This window comes from Schistocerca gregaria, chromosome 3 (genome assembly GCF_023897955.1).
Source record: "Schistocerca gregaria isolate iqSchGreg1 chromosome 3, iqSchGreg1.2, whole genome shotgun sequence".
In the NCBI taxonomy this organism is placed as follows: Eukaryota; Metazoa; Arthropoda; class Insecta; order Orthoptera; family Acrididae; genus Schistocerca; species Schistocerca gregaria.
Genome location: NC_064922.1, coordinates 150,337,790 through 150,358,740, shown reverse-complemented (window position 1 = coordinate 150,358,740; position 20,951 = coordinate 150,337,790). Strand labels below are relative to the sequence as shown.

At 44.9% G+C, this 20,951-nt stretch overlaps 1 protein-coding gene across 1 annotated transcript in view; it reads left to right on the top strand.

Moving 5' to 3' along the window:
* Positions 1-20,951, top strand: part of LOC126354283 (UDP-glucosyltransferase 2-like) — an 88,387-nt gene that overhangs the window by 41,312 nt on the left and 26,124 nt on the right. Inside the window, exons 3-4 of the mRNA XM_050003826.1 lie at positions 3,545-3,732; positions 16,660-17,122. Coding sequence (XP_049859783.1) covers positions 3,545-3,732; positions 16,660-17,122 — 651 coding nt within the window. The remainder of the gene's footprint in view (positions 1-3,544; positions 3,733-16,659; positions 17,123-20,951) is intronic.

The window sequence follows — 20,951 nt, the reverse complement described above, 5'->3', positions numbered from 1 at the left end:
ACCATACTAAACAAATTTTTGTTCATTTTTATCCGATTTTCTATCTGTCCGTCTGTTGAAACCCCTTTTTCTCAGGAACGGATAGATGTATCGAAATTTACGCCACATACTGAGATCTAAGGTCCCTTGGTGGTGTAACAACTGTAAGCTTTTAAGTCAGTGCAATAAAAAGATACTGTCGTTTACATCACATATTTAGGTACTCGCAAACTCACTCATTACTTCCCTTGACCTATAATCATGAAATTTGGCAAGAAGCATGGTTTAACAGTAATAATCTAGAAAAATTCCGAAAAATTTTAATTTGTGCCTATCTCACGCTATAAAGATATTTTTACTGTCATTTGTTGTCCGATTGTCTGTCTTTTCGGCCGTCTGTTAAGGCTCTTTCTCTCAGGAAAGAGCAGACGTGTCAAATTGAAGTTTAAGTCACATACTAAGGTCTACGGATCCTTGGTACTGTAAAAATATTTGCTTTCTAAGTAACTTCAGTCGAAAGGTACGCCCATTTATTGTATCACATAGTGTGATACCCGCACCTCACTCATTAAAACCTATAGGATATATCCCGTAGACCTGGAATCATGAATTTGGGAGGAAGCAAGGTTTCGCGGTACAAGCAAAGGAAACGTTAGGATACGGTAACGTGCAATTGTATCATTCAAAAATGTTTCTTTTTTCATTTATTATCCTACTTCAAACTTACTAAAATATTCTCGGAAGTCTTGGAATTCCCAGGACCGATATCTTGCAAGTATCAATGCTGATAACAGAGAAAATCATCAAAATTCTCGATTTCCGGAAGCGATGAACTTTCTGTATACATAATTAAGCTTTTACGGAATACGTAGAGCGCAAGTACTTTTCTCACCTACAGATTTCTCTCTTTCTCCGAACTCCACATTTTCGTATCCCTTTTTTCTACTGCAGTTACTATCCTCCAGTGCTGTAGCTTGTCTTCCTGTAGCGAGGACATGTATTTCTTACCTAATCTCTGTTTTATGGAATTGGGTAATATGCAGTATAGATGCAAACTCTGTTACTGATCTGTACGAGGTTGTTGAGGATTAAGGCTATTTTTAAAAAATGGTTCAAATGGCTCTGAGCACTATGGGACTTAATATCTGAGGGTATCAGTCCCCTAGAACTTAGAACTATTTAAACCTGACTAACGTAAGGACATCACGCACATCCATTCCCGACGCAGGATTCGAACCCACGACCGTAGGCTATTTTTTAGGTACGTATATAGACTCATCCACAATTTTTAACACGTATGTGAACGAGAATGGAAATAAGTAATTAGACAGAACAATCTGTCATACTGTAACACACATTCAGACGCTGCCACTATTTTGGCGGAAAACGAAGATGACCTATAAAAAGGAATTTATTTGTTGGACAGTATACGTAAACAATATAACCTGCAGACATCAACAAGGAAATTGAAAATCATGGTTTCCAAGGGAAAAGACGCAAAAGATCAAAAATTGTTGTGAATAACGAAATATCAGACTCAATTAAAGTATTTAACATTACATTTGAACATGATAGACGCACACAGCAGAGACGAGTAAAATTCTCACACACACACACTAGAAAAAGAGTTTTGCATCACCTCGGTTCCGAGAGTTCTGGAACCTGTACAGAAAAATGGAATGGAGATCAACATAAACATCATTTTGGTCCTTTCCATTGGCCATGAAAACCACAAATTCCCTTCAGAGGTGGTGGTCCAGATTGCTGTACACGCTGGTACCTCTGATACCCAGTAGCACGTCCTCTTGCAATGATGCATGCCTGTATTCGTCGTGGCATACTATCCACAAGTTCATCAAAGCAGTTTTGGTCCAGATTGTCCCACTCCTCAACGGCGAATCTGTGTAGATCAATCAGAGTGGTTGGTGCGTCACGTCGTCCGTAAACAGGCCTTTTAAATATATCCCAGGCATGTTTGATAGTTTGATAGGATTCATGTCTGGAGAACATGTTGGCCACCCTAGTCGAGCGATGTCGTTATTCTGTAGGAAGTCGTTCGCAAGATGTGTCTATGAAGACGAATACCTTGTCAATATGCTGCCGATATGGTTGCATTATCGGTCGGAGGATGGCATTCACGTATCGTACAGCCGGCACGGTGACCTCTGTGACCGCCAGCGGCGTACGTCAGCCCCACACAATGCCACCCCAAAACAGCGGGGAACCTCCACCTTGATGCACTCGCAGGACAGTGTATCCAAGGCGTTTAGCCTGACTGGGTTGCCTCCAAACACGTCTCCGAAGATTGTCTGGTTGAAGGCATATGCGACACTCATCGGTGAAGAGAACATGATGCCAGTCCTGAGCGGTCCATTCGGCATGTTGTTGGGCCCATCTGTACCGCGCTGCAAAGTGTCGTGGTTGCATAGATGGACCTCGCCATGGACGTCGGTAGTGAAGTTAAGCATCATGCATCGTATTGCGCACAGTTTGAGTCGTAACACGACGTCCTGTGTCTGCACGAAAAGCATTATTCAACATTGTGGCGTTGCTGCCAGGGTTCCTCGGCGCCATAATCCGTAGGTAGCGGTCACCTACTGTAATAGTAGCCCTCGGGCGGCCTGAGAGAGTCATGTATCCGACAGTTCATGTCTCTCTGTATCTCCTTCATGTCCGGACAACATCGCTTTGGTTCACTCCGAGACGCCTGGACACTTCTCTTGTTGAGAGCCTGGCACAAAGTAACAATGCGGACGCGATCGAACCGCGGTATTGACCGTCTATGCAAGGTTGAACTACAGACAACACGAGCCGTGTACCTCCTTTCTGGTGAAATGAGGAACTGATCGGCTGTCAGACCCCCTCCGTCTAATACGCGCTGCTCATTCATGGTTGTTTACGTCTTTGAGCGGGTTTAGTGACATCTGTGAACAGTCAAAGGGACTGTGTCTGTGATATAATACACACAGTCAACGTCTATCTTCAGGAGTTCTGGGGACTTGTAAAACTTTATTGATGTGTTTCCATGGGGCACAGCCAAACAGTCAGTATAATCAAAATTTTGTTAGTCAACCGGCTGTTCCTACTTTATCGTACGAAAGTGAGTCATGGGTCGCATATGAACATCAAGAGAGTAGAATTCAGGCGGTACAAATGAGCTTTCTCTGAGCTTTATGAGGATGTTGTACATTGGACAGAAATAACAACGACTGACGTTAGGAATGAATTGAATATTTATAAATTAGGCATGACATTCACGAAAACAAAGAAAAATGGAATGAACACAGTAACGGGGTGATTTGCCAAAGATTCCCTCTCAGTATGATAGAAAGCAGACCTAAAGGGAGAAGAAGTCAAGGAAGAATGAAGGAAAGGTGGGTGCTGCAACAAGGAAGTGTCTAACCCTTCAACTATAAACACCTGCGACTCATATTTGATATGTTTTCCATTCCATTGTTTGAACTCTGCTCTATTTACGTATGTTTATGTTTTATAAAGTAAATCGACATTGTGGACTTGTTGTAGTGTATCGATTTCTTTCATAAGTATATCACTTTATTTGCAGAAAAACATCGCAAACTACACGGAGATTGACATATCTCCTGCGTACAGGTACCTGAGGAAGACCTTCGATTGGATGGAAATGGCGAAACATGCTTGGGACCCAGTCGAGATGTTATGGGGCATGGAGGACATGGCAGGTCCCATCTGTGAGGATGGCCTCAAGAGTCCGGAAATGCTCAAGTTCCTAAAGTATGTGTAAACCACATATCTGTTTTATCTTCATAGTGAACCTGTGCAGAGCAGAATAAATACGCTGTCCGATCGAAAGTATCCAGACATTTATTGCGAGGTGTGGTAAAAAAATACGGCAACGATTTTTTTTTTTTTTTTTTTTTTTTTTTTTTTTTTTTTTTTTTTTTTTTTAGCAGAAACTGCTGACACTACAACCACTTGACATAATTTGACCGACAACCTGAACCGTTGAGACAGGCATCATCAAGCTGGAAAATTTTCTGACTTGTCATTTAGCCCGCTGTGTGTGAGGGGATTAGAATAGGCCTGCGGTATTCCTGCCTGTCGTAAGAGGCGACTAAAAGGAGTCTCACGCGTTTCGGCCTTTATGTCATGGTCCCCTCTAGGGTTTGACTTTCATTTTTCAAAATTTTCCCGAAGAGCGAACCATTTGGGGAAGGGCGCCTTACATAGTGCATTGTGTCCATCGTGCATTGATATCTTTAGCCCACTTTCTCATCGTCGCATTGCAGTCCCGCCCATTCCCCATATCTTAGGCTAGGACACCTTTCTGGATACGTTTTCCACCATGCACTATGCAGTGTCACTTTCTGTGCCGACGATGCCCATGGACTTCTTTGCACCTCATATCCAGCACAGGAGCCAGTCCGTTGTGGTGGAGTCACCATTTACCCTGTTGGTTGTAAACCCCTGACAATACAGGTATCGCTCTGCTGATGCCTGCGCCGTTCACTCCTCACGTATGCCAACGAGTAGATGCCCGTCACCCTGGGTCATCAGAACTCTCGGCAATGGCCATCCTGCCAGGTGGCCTTTGGTGCAGCTGGGTGGCGCCAGTGAGGCCCTGGAGTGGTTGGCGTCAGAGCAGATGACACGCCATGAAACGTAGTACGTCATCTATTGCTGGTGGTCCGCCGCAAACAGTCTCTAAGCGGTAAAAGTCCAACTTCAATGCTAAGAAATATGACCCAAGTCGTTCCCCTCCCTGGTCACAATATGGGAGGAACGCTAGGCTAAGTATGGCAGTAAAGCTTCTTCGCCCCGGTACCTTTCATGTCCATGAAGCCTCAGTTTTTTGAGGAGCATTTCGAGGACAAGTTTGGGGAGGTGGAGGGCTTGTCCAAAATGCGGTTTTGATAGAAACAGCATCCCCTGACCATGTCACGAGCATTACTTGCTTCTGGCAAGTACGGGGATATTTCTGTTACCATCACGCCTCATAAGAGCTTAAATATGGTCGAGAGTATTATATTCCACAGCGACCTTCCTTTGCAGTCTGACGACGAGCTGTGCGCCAGTTTAGAGTGGCGAGGTGTTTATTTCGTCCGGCGCGTTCATTGGGGTCCGAAGGATAGTCAGGTTGCCACCAGTGCCTTCATCTTGGCCTTCGAGGGTGACACATTTCCAGAGAAGGTCAAGTTGATGGTCTACCGCTGTGACGTCAAGTGCTGGAAGTTTGGCCATATGTCTTCCCGCTGTACTTTCAGCCCCACCTGTCGAGATTGTTGTCAATCGCATTGCAATACTCCCCGTCCCCAGCCTCCCATCTATGTCAACAGCGGAGAGCATCATTCACCTTGCTCGCCATACTGCAGGATTTTACAGAAAGAGAGGAAAACGATGGAATGTAAGACCCTGGACTGACTGACCTACACTGAGGTTAAGAGGAAATTTGAGCACCTGCATCCTATGGCTATGACCTCCTCATACGCCGCCGCTACGAGGACATTTGTCGTCCCGTCTGCTTCTCGAATTCCTGTAGCCTCTCAGAACTGCTAGACTACACACCCCCCCTTGATGGTGGGTGGGTGGGGGGGGGGGGGGGGGGGCACTTCCCTCCTTGTTGTTCCTGCACCACTTACTTCAGGAGAAACACCCCTCCTCCCCCCCCCCCCCCCCAACCATTGAGGATGCTAGGGAGTGTTAACTTGGGATACTCCCTTCCCAGGTTTCTGCTAGTGGGAAAGATGACACCCGCCAGCGGCTGAAGAGCCCAAAAGCAACTGGTCGTAAGGCTTCACGCTCATCCTCAGTCCTGGACACTGATTTCAGTGAAGTCCTTCCAGCCAGGGAAACCCAAGGAGCAACGAGAGAAATCCAAAAAGAATTCCTTTAAGACCAAGTAAATTGAGGTGGCACCCACACCACCGATACCTACAAGCTCTGTGTCTGAGGATGGGGTGGAGATTCTGGCATCCACTGAGGACCTGGATCTCCTCAGACCCTCAGACACAGACTGATGAGGCAAAAAGTCGGTGGCAGTAGGTGACCTAGAGGCGCAAACTGCCTCATTGAATGTTCCGTGCCTTCCCAGTCTCACGATGACTTCATCCTCCAGTGGAATTGCGGCAGTTTTTTCCACCACCTGGCTGAGCTACGGTAACTTTTAAGCTTTACACCTGCTTTCTGCGTTGCCCTCCAGCAAACCTGGTTCCCAGCAATGCAGACCCCTGCCCTCTGCGGCTATAAGGGATATTACAGGAACTGTAGTGACCATAATCGAGTGTCAGGTGTATTTTGCATTTATGTCCTAAACTCAGTCTGTAGTGAAACTGTGCCCCTTCAAACCCCTCTTGAAGCCGTGATTGGCAGAATATGGACGACACAGGAAATAACTGTCTGCAATGTATATCTTCCTGCAGATGGTGCAGTACCGCTGAATGTATTATCTGCACTGATTGAGGAACTCCCTAAACCTTTCCTACTTTTGGGATATTTTAACGCCCATAACCCCTTGTGGGGTGACACTGTGCTTACTGGCCGAAGCCGAGATGTCGAAACTTTACTGTCTCAGTTCAACCTCTGCCTCGTAAATACTGGGGCCGTCACACATTTCAGTGTGGCTCAATTTGCAGCGAAGTACTTCTCCCATCTATCCACTGGAGAGCACATGACGTGCGGTAGTACCACTAACGGATCTCCTTGTCACTGCCCCAGCGTCAGGCTCACGAACGCCTGCCCACATGGGCTTTAAGCAAGGGGAACGTTCACCTCTGATGTCATCGTCGACTCTGCCCCACATGGTAACATCGATGTGATGGTTGAGCAAGTGACTACCACAATCGTTTCTGTTGCAAAAAAAACGCGATCCCTCGCTCTTTAGGGAGCCCCCAGTAAAAGACAGACCCTTGGTGGTCGCCGGAAGTCACTGAGGCAATTACAGAGCGTCGGCGAGCACTAAAGCGACTATCGCGGTATATATATAGGTATGGGTCCCTTATCAAGGGATAACTACATATTTTATTTTTATAATTATATATTTTATGATTATCGTACAAGGAGCAACATAGAGGTGAGATAAATGAATAATAGTAACAATTGTGTTAACACTTATCTATGGTGCATTGAAATTTTGAATCAAGTGTAGTAGCAATAATTTTTTTTTCAAGAAGCAAGGTAGCATTACAAGTACATTACAAGTATTTATAATATGGTATTCTTTGTAAAATAAATACTTGTAATGTACTTGTAATGCCACCTTGATTCTTGGAAAAAAATAGTTACTGCTACTATACTTGATTCAAAATTTCAATGCACCATAGATAGATGTTAACACAATTGTTACTGTCATATTGTTCATTTATCTCACGTCTATGTTGCTCCTTGTATACAGCACAGTATTTACATAATACCATATAATTAGCATTCACACAAGCTTCTTACTACATCTGTCAGCTTCATTTGTAATATTATACGCTCATAATGTAAGGTTTATCTTTCTGTTTTAATTTTCATTAAGTTATGTTATTCTTTAAAAATAGTCTTTCTGTGAAATCAAATCAACCGGCATATTGTGATGTCTCTGAGAGAGAACGTCTCTGACACTATGTTTGTAAATCTGCAATCTCTGTGATAATTTCACATGTGGCAAATTCTTTTTGACGTGTGTGTGTGTATGTGTGTGCGTGTGTGTGAGTGTGTGTGTGTGTGTTTGTGTGTGTGTGTGTGTGTGTGTGTGTGTGTGTGTGTGTGTGTGTGTGTGTGTGTGTGTGGTACTTTGCACAATATGGTGAGGTACAAGTTACTTAAGTCCTGGATATACACTCCTGGAAATTGAAATAAGAACACCGTGAATTCATTGTCCCAGGAAGGGGAAACTTTATTGACACATTCCTGGGGTCAGATACATCACATGATCGCACTGACAGAACCACAGGCACATAGACACAGGCAACAGAGCATGCACAATGTCGGCACTAGTACAGTGTATATCCACCTTTCGCTGCAATGCAGGCTGCTATTCTCCCATGGAGACGATCGTAGAGATGCTGGATGTAGTCCTGTGGAACGGCTTGCCATGCCATTTCCACCTGGTGCCTCAGTTGGACCAGTGTTCGTGCTGGACGTGCAGACCGCGTGAGACGACGCTTCATCCAGTCCCAAACATGCTCAATGGGGGACAGATCCGGAGATCTTGCTGGCCAGGGTAGTTGACTTACACCTTCTAGAGCACGTTGGGTGGCACGGAATACATGCGGACGTGCATTGTCCTATTGGAACAGCAAGTTCCCTTGCCGGTCTACCGAATGGTAGAACGATGGGTTCGATGACGGTTTGGATGTACCGTGCACTATTCAGTGTCCCCTCGACGATCACCAGAGGCCTACGGCCAGTGTAGGAGATCGCTCCCCACACCATGATGCCGGGTGTTGGCCCTGAGTGCCTTGGTCGTATGCAGTCCTGATTGTGGCGCTAACCTGCACGGTGCCAAACACACATACGAACATCATTAGCACCAAGGCAGAATCGACTCTCATCGCTAAAGACGACACGTCTCCATTCGTCCCTCCATTCACGCCTGTCGCGACACCACTGGAGGCGGGCTGCACGATGTTGTGGCGTGAGCGGAAGACGGCCTAACGGTGTGCGGGACCGTAGCCCAGCTTCATTGAGACGGTTGCGAATGGTCCTCGCCGATACCCCAGGAGCAACAGTGTCCCTAATTTGCTGGGAAGTGGTGGTGCAGTCCCCTACGGCACTGCGTAGGATCCTACGGTCTTGGCGTGCATCTGTGCGTCGCTGCGGTCTGGTCCCCGGTCGACGGGCACGTGCACCTTCCGCCGACCACTGGCGACAACATCGATGTACTGTGGAGACCTCACGCCCCACGTGTTGAGCAATTCGGCGGTACGTCCACCCGGCCTCCCGCATGCCCACTATACGCCCTCGCTCAAAGTCCGTCAACTGCACATACGGTTCACGTACACGCTGTCGCGGCATGCTACCAGTGTTAAAGAGTGTGATGGAGCTCCGTATGCCACGGCAAACTGGCTGACACTGACGGCGGCGGTGCACAAATGCTGCGCAGCCAGCGCCATTCTACGGCCAACACCGCGGTTCCTGGTGTGTCCGCTGTGCCGTGCGTGTGATCATTGCTTGTACAGCCCTCTCGCAGTGTCCGGAGCAAGTATGGTGGGTCTGACACACCGGTGTCAATGTGTTCTTTTTTCCATTTCCAGTAGTGTATTATAGATGCGAGCCCAACTTTCTGATACTTCCTGTTTTAGATACATCCCATTCTCTAGAACCACATAAATTTATGTCTGTATGTCCTTAAACCCCTCACCATACATGTAACAGGGAGTGGTCTGAGAGATTTCACTGTGTTGGGGATGTGGGGTTAACTCGTAACAAAGCGCGAATATATCAAGATGTTTTGATTTAAACGTCTTTGAACCTGCCAGGTAAGTCGAAAAACTAGTTCCATTCTTCTGCATCCATGACTCTGCCCAGGACATATTCACATTTCTTGTGGTACGAAAGGAGCATTTTTCATTGTGGTTCACAAGTTTTACTGTACCATAATTTTGACTTTAGAACGCCTTGTTGACTTGACGATGACTGACGATGACTTTATTGCCTTTAGAAACATGTTGCTTATATCGAGTCAACGGAGAAAGCTTTCACAAAACAAGAGGATGACCATTAATGACTTAACCATTTATTACTTATCTTTGTCTACCTTCTCAGAACATTTGAACCGACCGGCGCAAATTTGAAACAACAGTGACGGGCGTAAAAAGACTCACAAACAAATGTTTTTTGCACGTTAAATGCGAATCAGAATAGATTTTTGGAAGTTGGTTTTCAGTTTTATCCGAATTTCAGTTTTTTTCGAGTCTAAACCGTTCCCGCTCATTCTGTTCACGTGATAACGAATTTTAAGCGTAACATTTAGCTTGACTTTAAACCATCATAGTCTACCTCGAAAACGGATAAAGGTTATTGGACAAAACATTTCGTTTGATTTTATGCATTTACCTACTTTCGTGCAAAATGTGAACCAATTGGCACATGTTTAAAGGATAGAAGTGGCACACTCCAAAAATTTCTCAGGAAACTGTGTATTTTGCACGTAAAATCCGACTGAAGTAACATTTTCTTCAAACGGTTAAATGGTATCTTAGGCCAAAGTCCCACACACTGGTGGCCAAATATGAACCACCAGTCTCGCTGTAGAGTTTTTGAAGGGTGACTGTTTTTGCACATAAGATCCGAACGAGCGCGACTGTTTTTGCACCAAGAATCCTAATCGTGCGGATACAAATGATGTCATTTGGTGCGCATTAATTTCAGCTCAATTAAAATCTGTTGCAAAAGGAATTAGTCGATTCGCACAGTTTGTCCGTTCGTCTGCTCCGGCTCATCGTTCAAGCCCAACTTGATATAGCGTAACACTGCTACATTAAGACAGATGTGCGAATGGCTGTACAAATGGCTGCTGGTCCGGGCTAAGACAAAAACCTTTTACCCCGTGTTCCTAGATCAGATAGGTACCGAGCATCAAGACTCTTAAAATCGGGATTACCCACGCAGCCTTTTCACACATATTTGTTAGAGCGGTACCGCGCTGTAATCTCTTTTCACACATCAAAAAAGGTTCTGCATCACCCCAGTACCCAGAACCCATGAAGATAGACATTGACTGTGGATGTAGTATCACAGAAATAGTCCCTTTAACTGTTGAGAGATGTCACTAAACCCGCCCAAAGATGTAAACAACCATGCATGAGCAGCGCATATTAGACGGAGGAGTTCCGACAGGTGATCAGTTCCAGTCATTCCACCAGAAGGAGGTACACGGCCCGTGTTTTCTGTAGTTCAACCATGCATAGACCGTCAATAGCGCTGTTCGGTCGCGTCCGCATTGTTACTTTGTGCCAGGCTCTCAACAAGGGAAGTGTCCAGGCGTCTAGGAGTGAACCAAAGCGATGTTATTCGGACATGGAGGAGATACAGAGAGACAGGAACTGTCGATGACATGCCTCGCTCAGGCCGCCCAAGGGCCACTACTACTGCAGTAGATGACGGCTACCTACGGATTATAGATCGGAGGAACCCTGACAACAACGCCACCATTTTGAATAATGCTTTTCGTGCAGCCACAGTAAGTCGTGTTATGACTCAAACTGTGCGCAATAGGATGCATGATGCGCAACTTCACTCCGGAAGTCCATGGCGAGATCCGTCTTTGCAACCACGACACCATGCAGCGCGGTACAGCTGGCCCAGCAACGTGCCGAATGGACCACTCGGGATTGGCATCACGTTCTGTTCACCGATGAGTGTCTCATATGCCTTCAACCATACAATCGTTACAGACGTGTTTGGAGTCAACCCATTCAGGCTGAACGCGTTAGATACACAGTCCTGCGAGTGCACCAAGGTGGAGGTACCCTGGTGTTTTGGGGTGACATTATGTAGGAGCGACGTACGCCGCTGGTGTCGGTGGACGACAATTCGCGCCCCTATCGTGCACATCTTGTGAATGACTACCTTCAGGATAACGACGTCGCTCGACTAGAGTGGCCAGCATGAATCCTATCGAACATGCCTGGGATCGGTTAGAACGGGCTGTTTATGGACGACGTGAGCTACCCACCACTCTGTGGGACCCACGCCGAATCGCCTTTGAGGAGTTGCACAATGTGGACCAACAGTGCCTTGATGAACTTGTGGGTAGTATGCCACGGCGAATACAGGCATGCATCAGTGCAAGAGTACGTGTTACTCGGTATTAGAGTTACCAGTGTGTACAGCAATCTGGACCACCACCTCTGAATGTCTCGTTTTTTTTTTTGGTGGTACAACATGCTATGTGCGGTTTTCCTGGGCAATAAAAATGGCGGAAATGATGTTTATGTTGATACCTATTCCAATTTTCTGCACAGGTTCCGGAACTCTAGGAACCGAGTTGATGCAAAAAAATTTTAATGTGTGTAAATCCACCCAGGATTCCTACGGGTAGCAGTAAGTTACTATGGCCTGGCTAATTGCTTCTAATATGTAGTGGTGTACAAAAACCTTCCTCTAGAATCAATCTGTTACTGAAAACTGTATCAAAATCAGTACATTAGTTCCAGAGATAAGCCATGACATACAGATAGAAAAAGACAGCTGGGACTTATATAATATTTGTAGAATATACAAATAAACATGCTAGGCGCCTTTGTGATATGGATATTACAACGGAGAGAGAGAGAAGGTTCAAATATTGTGGCGCTCACTCATACCTCAGTTGTCACACTGCTGTGAAGCTGACCAGCCTAGGTTTCTCCGGAAACATGACCTCATGTAACTTAGGCGATGAAGAGTACAATTTCCTGAAACACAGAGCGTAATGAATGCAATTTCAGCGAACCAGCACGTGCGTTATAAGACATTGTGGTTGAGAGCAGTCTGTGAGTATTGGTCCTTTAGAGACGTAACCTAGCTCACGTCTGAACAAACATCTGCTGTAAACAGAACCTGGATTCATCCGAAAAAATAACGTTTTGCCATTCGTGCACGCGGGTTCGTCGTTGAGTATACCATCGCAGGCGCTCCTGTCTGTGATGCAGCGCCAAGAGTAACCGCAGCCACGGTCTCTGAGCTGATAGTCCTTGATGCTGCAAACGTCGTCTAACTGTTCGTGCAGATGGTTGTTGTCTTGCAAACGTCCCCATCTGTTGACTCAGGGATCGAGACGTGGCTGCACGATCCGTTACAGCCATGTGGATAAGATGCCTGTCATCTCGACTGCTAATGATACGAGGCCGTTGAGATCCAGCACGGCGTTCCGTATTACCCTCCTGAACACACCGATACCATATTCTGCTAACAGTCATTGGATCTCGACCAACGCGAGCAGCAATGTCGCGGTACGATAAACCACAATCGCGTTAGGCTACAATCCGACCTTTATCAAAGTCGGAAACGTGATGGTACGCATTTCTCCTCCTCACACGAGGCATCACAACAACGTTTCACCAGGCAACGCCGGTCTACAGCTGTTTGTGTATGAGAAATCGGTTGGAAACTTTCCTCTCGTCAGCACGTTGTAGGTGTCGCCAGCGGCGCCAACCTTGTCTGAATGCTCTGAAAAGCTAATCATTTGCATATCACAGCGTCTTCTTCCTGTCGGTTAAACTTCGCATCTGTATCACGTCATCTTCGTGGTGTAGCAATTTTAATGGCCAGTAGTCCAATTGTGACAGCGGTACGGCACTGCTTTGTTGTTGTGATATTCAGTTCTGAGACTGGTTTGATGCAGCTCTCCATGCTACTCTATCCTGTGCAAGCTTCTTCATCTCCCAGTCCTTACTGCAACTTACATCCTTCTGAATCTGCTTAGTGTATTCATCTCTTGGTCTCCCCCTACAATTTTTACCCTCCACGCTGCCCTCCAACACTAAATTGGTGATCCCTTGATGCCTCAGAACATGTCCTACCAACCGATTCCTTCTTCTAGTTAAGTTGTGCCACAAACTTCTCTTCTCCCCAATCCTATTCAATACCTACTCATTAGTTATATGATCTACCCATCTATTGTTCAGCATTCTTCTGTAGCACCACATTTCGAAAGCTTCTATTCTCTTCCTGTCCAAACTAGTTATCGTCCATGTTTCACTTCCATACATGGCTACGCTCCATACAAATACTTTCAGAAACGACTTCCTGACACTCAAATCTATGATAACAAATTCCTCTTCTTCAGAAACACTTTCCCTGATATTGCCAGTCTACATTTTATATCTTCTCTACTTCGACCATCATCAGTTATTTTGCTCCCCAAATAGCAAACCTCCTTTACAATTTTAAGTGTCTTACTTCCTAATCTAATTCCCTCAGCATCACCCGACTTAATTCGACTACATTCCATTATCCTCGTTTTGATTTCGTTGATGTTCCCTCCTTTCATGAGACTGTCCATTCCGTTCAACTGCTCTTCCAAGTCGTTTCCTGTCTCTGACAGAATTACAGTCTCATCGGCGAACCTCAAAGTTTTCATTTCTTTTTCATGGATTTTAATCCCTACTCCGAATTTTTATTTTGTTTCCTTCACTGCTTGCTCAATATACAGATTGAATAACATCGGGGAGAGACTACAATCCTGTCTCACTCCCTTCCTAACCACTACTTCCCTTTCGTGCCCCTCGACTCTTATAACTGCCATCTGGTTTCTGTACAAATAGTAAATAGCTTTTCGCTGCCTGTATGTTACCCCTGCCACCTTCAGAATTTGAAAGAGAGTATTCCAGTCAACATTGTCAAAAGCTTTCTCTAAGTCTACAAATCCTAGAAACGTAGGTTGACTTTTCCTTAATCTAGCTTCTAAGATAAGTCGTAGGGTCACCATTGTCTCACGTGATCATCATTTCTACGGAATCCAAACTTATCTTCCCCAAGATCGGCTTCTACCAGTTTTTCCATTCGTCTGTAGAGAACAGAATACGCGTTAGTATTTTGCAGCTGTGACTTATTAAACTGATTGTTCGGTAATTTTCACATCCGTCAACACCTGCTTTCTTTGGGATCGGAATTATTACATTCATCTTAAAGTCTGAGGGTATTTCGCCAGTATCATACATTTTGCTCACCAGATGGTAGAGGTTTGTCAGGACTGGCTCTCGCAAGGCTGTCAGTAGTTCTAATGGAATGTTGTCTACTCCCGGGGCTTGTTTCGATTCAAGTCTTTCAGTGCCCTCTCAAACTCTGCACGCAGCATCATATCTCCCATTTTATCTTCATCTACATCCTCTTCCATTTCCATAATATTGTCCTCAAGTACATCACCCTTGTATAGACCCTGTATATACACCCGCCACCTTTCTGATTTCCCTTCTTTGCTTAGAACTGGGTTTCCATCTGAGCTCTTGATGTTCATACAAGTGGTACTCTTTTCTCCAAAGATGTCTTTAATTTTCCTGTAGGCAGTATCTATCTTACCCCTAGTGAGATAAGCCTCTACATCCTTACATTTGTCCTCTAGCCATCCTTCTTAGCCATTTTGCACTTCCTGTCGATCTTGTTTTTGAGACGTTTGTATTCCTTTTTGCCTGCTTCATTTACTGCATTTTTATATTTTTCCTTTCATCAATTAAATTCAGTATTTCTTCTGTTACCCAAGGATTACCACTAGCCCTCATCTTTTTACCTACTAGGTCCTCTGCTGCCTTCACAATTTCATCTCTCAAAGCTACCCATTCTTCTTCTACTGTATTTCTTTCCCCCATTCTTGCCAATTGTTCCCGTATGCTTTCCCTGAAACGCTGTACAACCTCTGGTTCTTTCAGTTTATCCAGGTCCCATCTCCTTAAATTCCCACCTTTTTGCACTTTCTTCTGTTTTAATCTACAGTTCATAACCAATAGATTGTGGTCAGAGTCCACATCTGTCCCTGGAAATGTCTTACAATTTAAAACCTAGTTCGTAAATCTCTGTCTTACCATTATAAAATCTATCTGATACCTTCTAGTATCTCCAGGGTTCTTCCATGTATACAACCTTCTTTCATGAGTCTTCAACCAAGTGTTAGCTGTGATTAAGTTATGCTCTGTGCAAAATTCTACCAGGCGGCTTCCTCTTTCATTTCTTACCCCCAATCCATATTCACCTATTATGTTTCTTTCTCTCCCTTTTCCTACAACCGAATTCCAGTCTCCATGACTATTACATTTTCGTCTCCCTTCACTATCTGAATAATTTATTTTATTTCATCATACATTTCTTCAATTTCTTCGTCTTCTGCAAACCTAGTTGGCATATAAACTTGTACTACTGTGGTAGGAGTGGGCTTCGTGTCTATCTTGGCCACAATAATGCGTTCACTACGTTGTTTGTAGTACCTTACCCGCACTCCTATTTTTTATTCATTATTAAACCTACTCCTGCATTTCCCCTATTTGATTTTGTATTTATAACCCTGTATTCAGCTAACCAAAAGTCTTGTTCCTGCTGCCACCGAAGTTCACTAATTCCCACTATATCTAACTTTAACCTTTCCATTTCCCTTTTTAAATTTTCTAACCTACCTGCCCGATTAAGGGATCTGACATTCCACGCTCCGATCCGTAGAACGCCAGTTTTCTTTCTCCTGATACCGACGTCCTCCTGAGTAGTCCCCGCCCGAAGATCCGAATGGGGGACTATTTTACCTCCGGAATATTTTACCCAAGAGGATGCCATCATCATTTAATCATACATTAAAGCTGCATGCCCTCGGGAAAAATTACGACCGTAGTTTCCCCTTGCTTTCAGCCGTTGGCAGTACCTTTACAGCAAGGCCGTTTTGGTTAGTGTTACAAGAACAGATCAGTCAATCATCCAGACTAATGCCCCTGCAACTACTGAAGAGGGTGCTGCCCCTCTTCAGGAACAACACGTTTGTCTGGCCTCTCAACAGATACCCCTCCGTTGTGATTGCACCTACGGTACGGCTATCGGTATCGCTGAGGCACGCAAGCCTCCCCACCAACGGCAAGGTCCATGGTTCTTGGGGGAAGTACGGCACTGTAACCTCCTTTTGTAATGGGTGATCCACCTCTCGCGAGATCTTACGGTCACTGCCGCATTACACAGGAATGTCAGGATACTTTTGGTCAGATACTGTGCAAGCTTCGCTTAGCGATGCCGCCGGTCGGCTGACGCTTCCCTCCGTCGCAGGTCAGGCAAGCAGCAGTACGACCTGGTGATCGTGGAGCGTCTGCTGACGCCGTGCTTCTACGCGCTGCAGCACCTGGCCGGCTCGCCGCCGCTGGTGGGCTTCGTGTCGCTGGGCGCCTACCCCTACACCCACTGGAGCCACGGCAACCCCGACAACCCGGCCTACCTGCCCAGCTGGGTGCTGCCCTTCTCCGACCACATGACCTTCTGGCAGCGCCTCTACAGCACCTACTTCTGGCTCTACCTCAACTACGTCTGGTTCTACGTCGTACTGCCGCGGCACGACAGACTCCAAAAGCAGTACTTTGGGCCCGAGGTCCCGTCCATCTATGAAACCGAGAGGAATTTCAGTTTCATGATTCTCTCCAATCATTTCATCGAAAACTACCCCAGGCCGAATCTGCCAAATTTCATCGAACTGACTGGGCTCCATGTGAAACCAGAACTGGAGCCTCTTCCGAAGGTACAGTACGCCTCATACAAATCCCTAGCATATTAGCAGTGCTAAAGAAAGTATATACAATATAAGCCTCAGTGATAATCTTGATAACAGTCTCGACTGAGATGTGATCAGCAGAATCCATGAGTTCTAAAGCATTGCAGAAGCGGTTACGTGACACAATTCTGACACTATTTGTTAAGAGCTTACGATTTAGAAGTTAATTTGCAACCATTATACAAGGTGTTACAAAAAGGTACGGCCAAAGTTTCAGGAAACATTCCTCACACACAAATAAAGAAAATATTATGTGGACATGTTTCCGGAAACGCTTACTTTCCATGTTAGAGCTCATTTTATTACTTCTCTTCAAATTACATTAATCATGGAATGGAAACACACAGCAACAGAACGTACTAGCGTGACTTCAAACATTTTGTTACAGGAAATGTTCAAAATGTCCTCCGTTAGCGAGGATACATGCATCCACCCTCCGTCGCATTGAATCCCTAATGCGCTGATGCAGCTCTGGAGAATGGCGTATTGTATCACAGCCGTCCACAATACGAGCACCAAGAGTCTTTACATTTGGTATCGGGGTTGCGTAGACAAGAGCTTTCAAATGCCCCCGTAAATGAAAGTCTATGGGGTTGAAGTCAGGAGAGCGTGGAGGCCATGGAATTGGTCCGCCTCTACCAATCCAATCCATCGGTCACCGAATCTGTTGTTGAAAAGCGTACGAACACTTCGACTGAAATGTGCAGGAGCTCCATCGTGCATGAAGCACATGTTGTGGCGTATGAAATTATGATTACGTGCTCCGTTGAGCGTAGGTGGAAGAACATGGGGCTCAATCAAGACATCACCAACAATGCCTGCCCAAACGTTCACAGAAAATCTGTTTTGATGACGTGATTACACAATAGCGTGCGGATTCTCGTCAGCCCACACATGTTGATTGTGAAAATTTACAATTTGATCACGTTGGAATGAAGCCTCATCCGTAAAGAGAACATTTGCACTGAAATCAGGATTGACACATTGTTGGATGAACCATTCGCAGAAGTGTACCCGTGGAGGCCAATCAACTGCTGATAGTGCCTGCACACGCTGTACATGCACGGTAACAACTAGTTCTCCCGTAGCACTCTCCAAACAGTGACGTGGTCAACGTTACCTCGTACAGCAGCAACTTCTCTGACACTGACATTAGCGTTATCGTCAACTGCACGAAGAATTGCCTCGTCCATTGCAGGTGTTCTCGTCGTTCTAGGTCTTCCCCAGTCGCGAGTCATATGGTGGAATGTTCCGTGCTCCCTAACACGCCGACCAATTGCGTCGAACCTCTTCCTGTCGGGACACCTCCGTTCTGGAAATCTGTCTCGATACAAACGTACCGCGCCACGGATATTGCCCCGTGCTAATTCATAAATCAAATGGGCATCTGCCAACTCCGCATTTGTAAACATTGCACTGACTGCAAAACCATGTTCGTGATGAACACTAACCTGTTGATGCTACGTACTGATGTGCTTGATGCTAGTACTGTAGAGCAATGAGTCGCATGTCAACACAAGCACCGAAGTCAACATTACCTTCCTTCAATTGGGCCAACTGGCGGTGAATCGAGGAAGTACAGTACATACTGACGAAACTAAAATGAGCTCTAACATGGAAATTAAGCGTTTCCGGACACATGTCCACATAACATCTTTTCTTTATTTGTGTGTGAGGAATGTTTCCTGAAAGTTTGGCCGTATCTTTTCGTAACACCCTGTATATGTGTTTGGAGAGAGAGAGAGAGAGAGAGAGAGAGAGAGAGAGAGAGATTGATTTTAGATAGAGTTTTTACTTTTAAGTCGTAACTGGTGCCTGAATTTTGGTTGCTGCCTCCTTGAATGATGAGCTTCTGCACCAGTTGTTGACGTATTGCAATTTGGACGAAGTTATTGCTGTTTAAGGTTTAAAATACGACTCTGTTAGGTACTTGGCCGTATTGCGGATAGCTTTGAGCCCAAGTTTTCGTAGCTTTTCATACCTAAGGGACCACTGTTGTAAGTAAGGTCAAACAGCAATCTGCTTTTCGTGAGAAAAGTAGACTGCTTGGAAAACAAGCTTCCTTCAAACTACACGTCCTGCTACATCAAAATTGGTCAGTGGAGTTCAGCACCATACTATTGTACAACAATATTATCCAGTTACTGTAATTAAGAAACTATGAGAGGTTGTTACTTATTGCATGAACACTATAGAGAATGCATTTCTTTTCCCTTATTTTAGTGAACTTTGTACAATTACAATTCTGTCGATTGATAGACGGCAACGACAATGAAGTTCACCTCCTTTTCCAAAAACAAGATATTTATATTCCTCACCTCGATAAAATTTGTGTACATAAATGTTTGGCAACTCTTACACATACTTCACACAGTTTTATCACTAAAATATCAGTTTTCATTAAATGTAACAGAACGTTCTGAGCGACAGCCTAGCAACACGTCCTCTTTCCACAACATACAGATTAACAGTCTTTTTTTAAATAAAATCAATTGTCTTTTTTTAGAGTCCATACACAAAGATTCTCTAATACTATCGTTGCGGGGATTGTGCGATAAGAGTTACTTGCTGTCCAGCTGCGCTTCACTTCAACTACTTTTTGAATCACATTTACATATACGGTATTTATATACATTACTGAGCTTCTCAGATTAAATTCAGACACAACTTAGTTTTAAAAAAGGGGGCAGTGAGGCTCATATATCATTACAAGTGCTAGAGAAAGTATATGCAATATAAGCCTCAGTGATAATCTTAATAACAGTCTCGACTGATATGTGATCAGCAGAATCCATGAGTTCTAAAGCATTGCAGAAGCGGTTACGTGACACTATTACTTACGATTTAATAGTTCCGATTTAATAGTTACGATTTAATAGTTAATTTGCAACCGTTATATAGTTTCTCAAAACATATGACGGTATACATTGAGTAAAGCAACACATTTTTTTCCTGAAAGCAATTTCATTTGGTTCAGAATTCCAGTAGACCGTATTATTCTCTACACTCTTTTGGTTACAAAACCCTATTTTTCAACACAATCTCCGTTCAATGCGATGACCTTATGCCATGTAACTGGGAAGGACTGTATGCTTGCATGGTACCACTCTATCGTCGACGTCGGATCTAATGTCTTGTTGCATCAATAATCTCCACGTCATCCAGTACTGCTTTCTGTGGAGCGCATCCTTCATTGGACCAAACAGATGGAAGTCGGGAGGTGTGAGATCCGGGCTGTAGAGTGGATGAGGAAGAACAGGCCAATAAAATTTTGTGATCTCCTGTCGGATGTACATACTAACAGAGGTGGCCAGTCGAACAGTAAGGTATTTAACTATAAGTCCTCGATGACCTCGTGTGTCATCATGTTCAGCACTGTAGTTGTTACGCCGTCACCAAGGTAGCCCCTGCCGACCAGCAACACATCTAACACCACATAGGACCGAGGTTATCTATGCCCAAGGCATAAGCAATGGTAAACATCGGCTGTTTTGGAAACAGACATTCCCCGTACTACTTCTTGGAGAGGGAGTTGGAGATGGCCTGCAGGAAGTATTACTACACCAACATCTGATTGGATGGGCAATACTATTTAGAACCAGCACCGGACGTCAGTTCACACCGAATACCGACCTCAAGGACGTCTCCACGGAAGACTACGTCTTCGCCATCGGAATAAGACTTGGAATTAAGTGTATGTGTGTTACCACGGACTCTTGTGGGAAACTTAGAAATTATCTTTTCTTGCGTCTAGTAGGAAATTGGCCTTGTGTTGTGACTTTTCGTTGTTACTCAG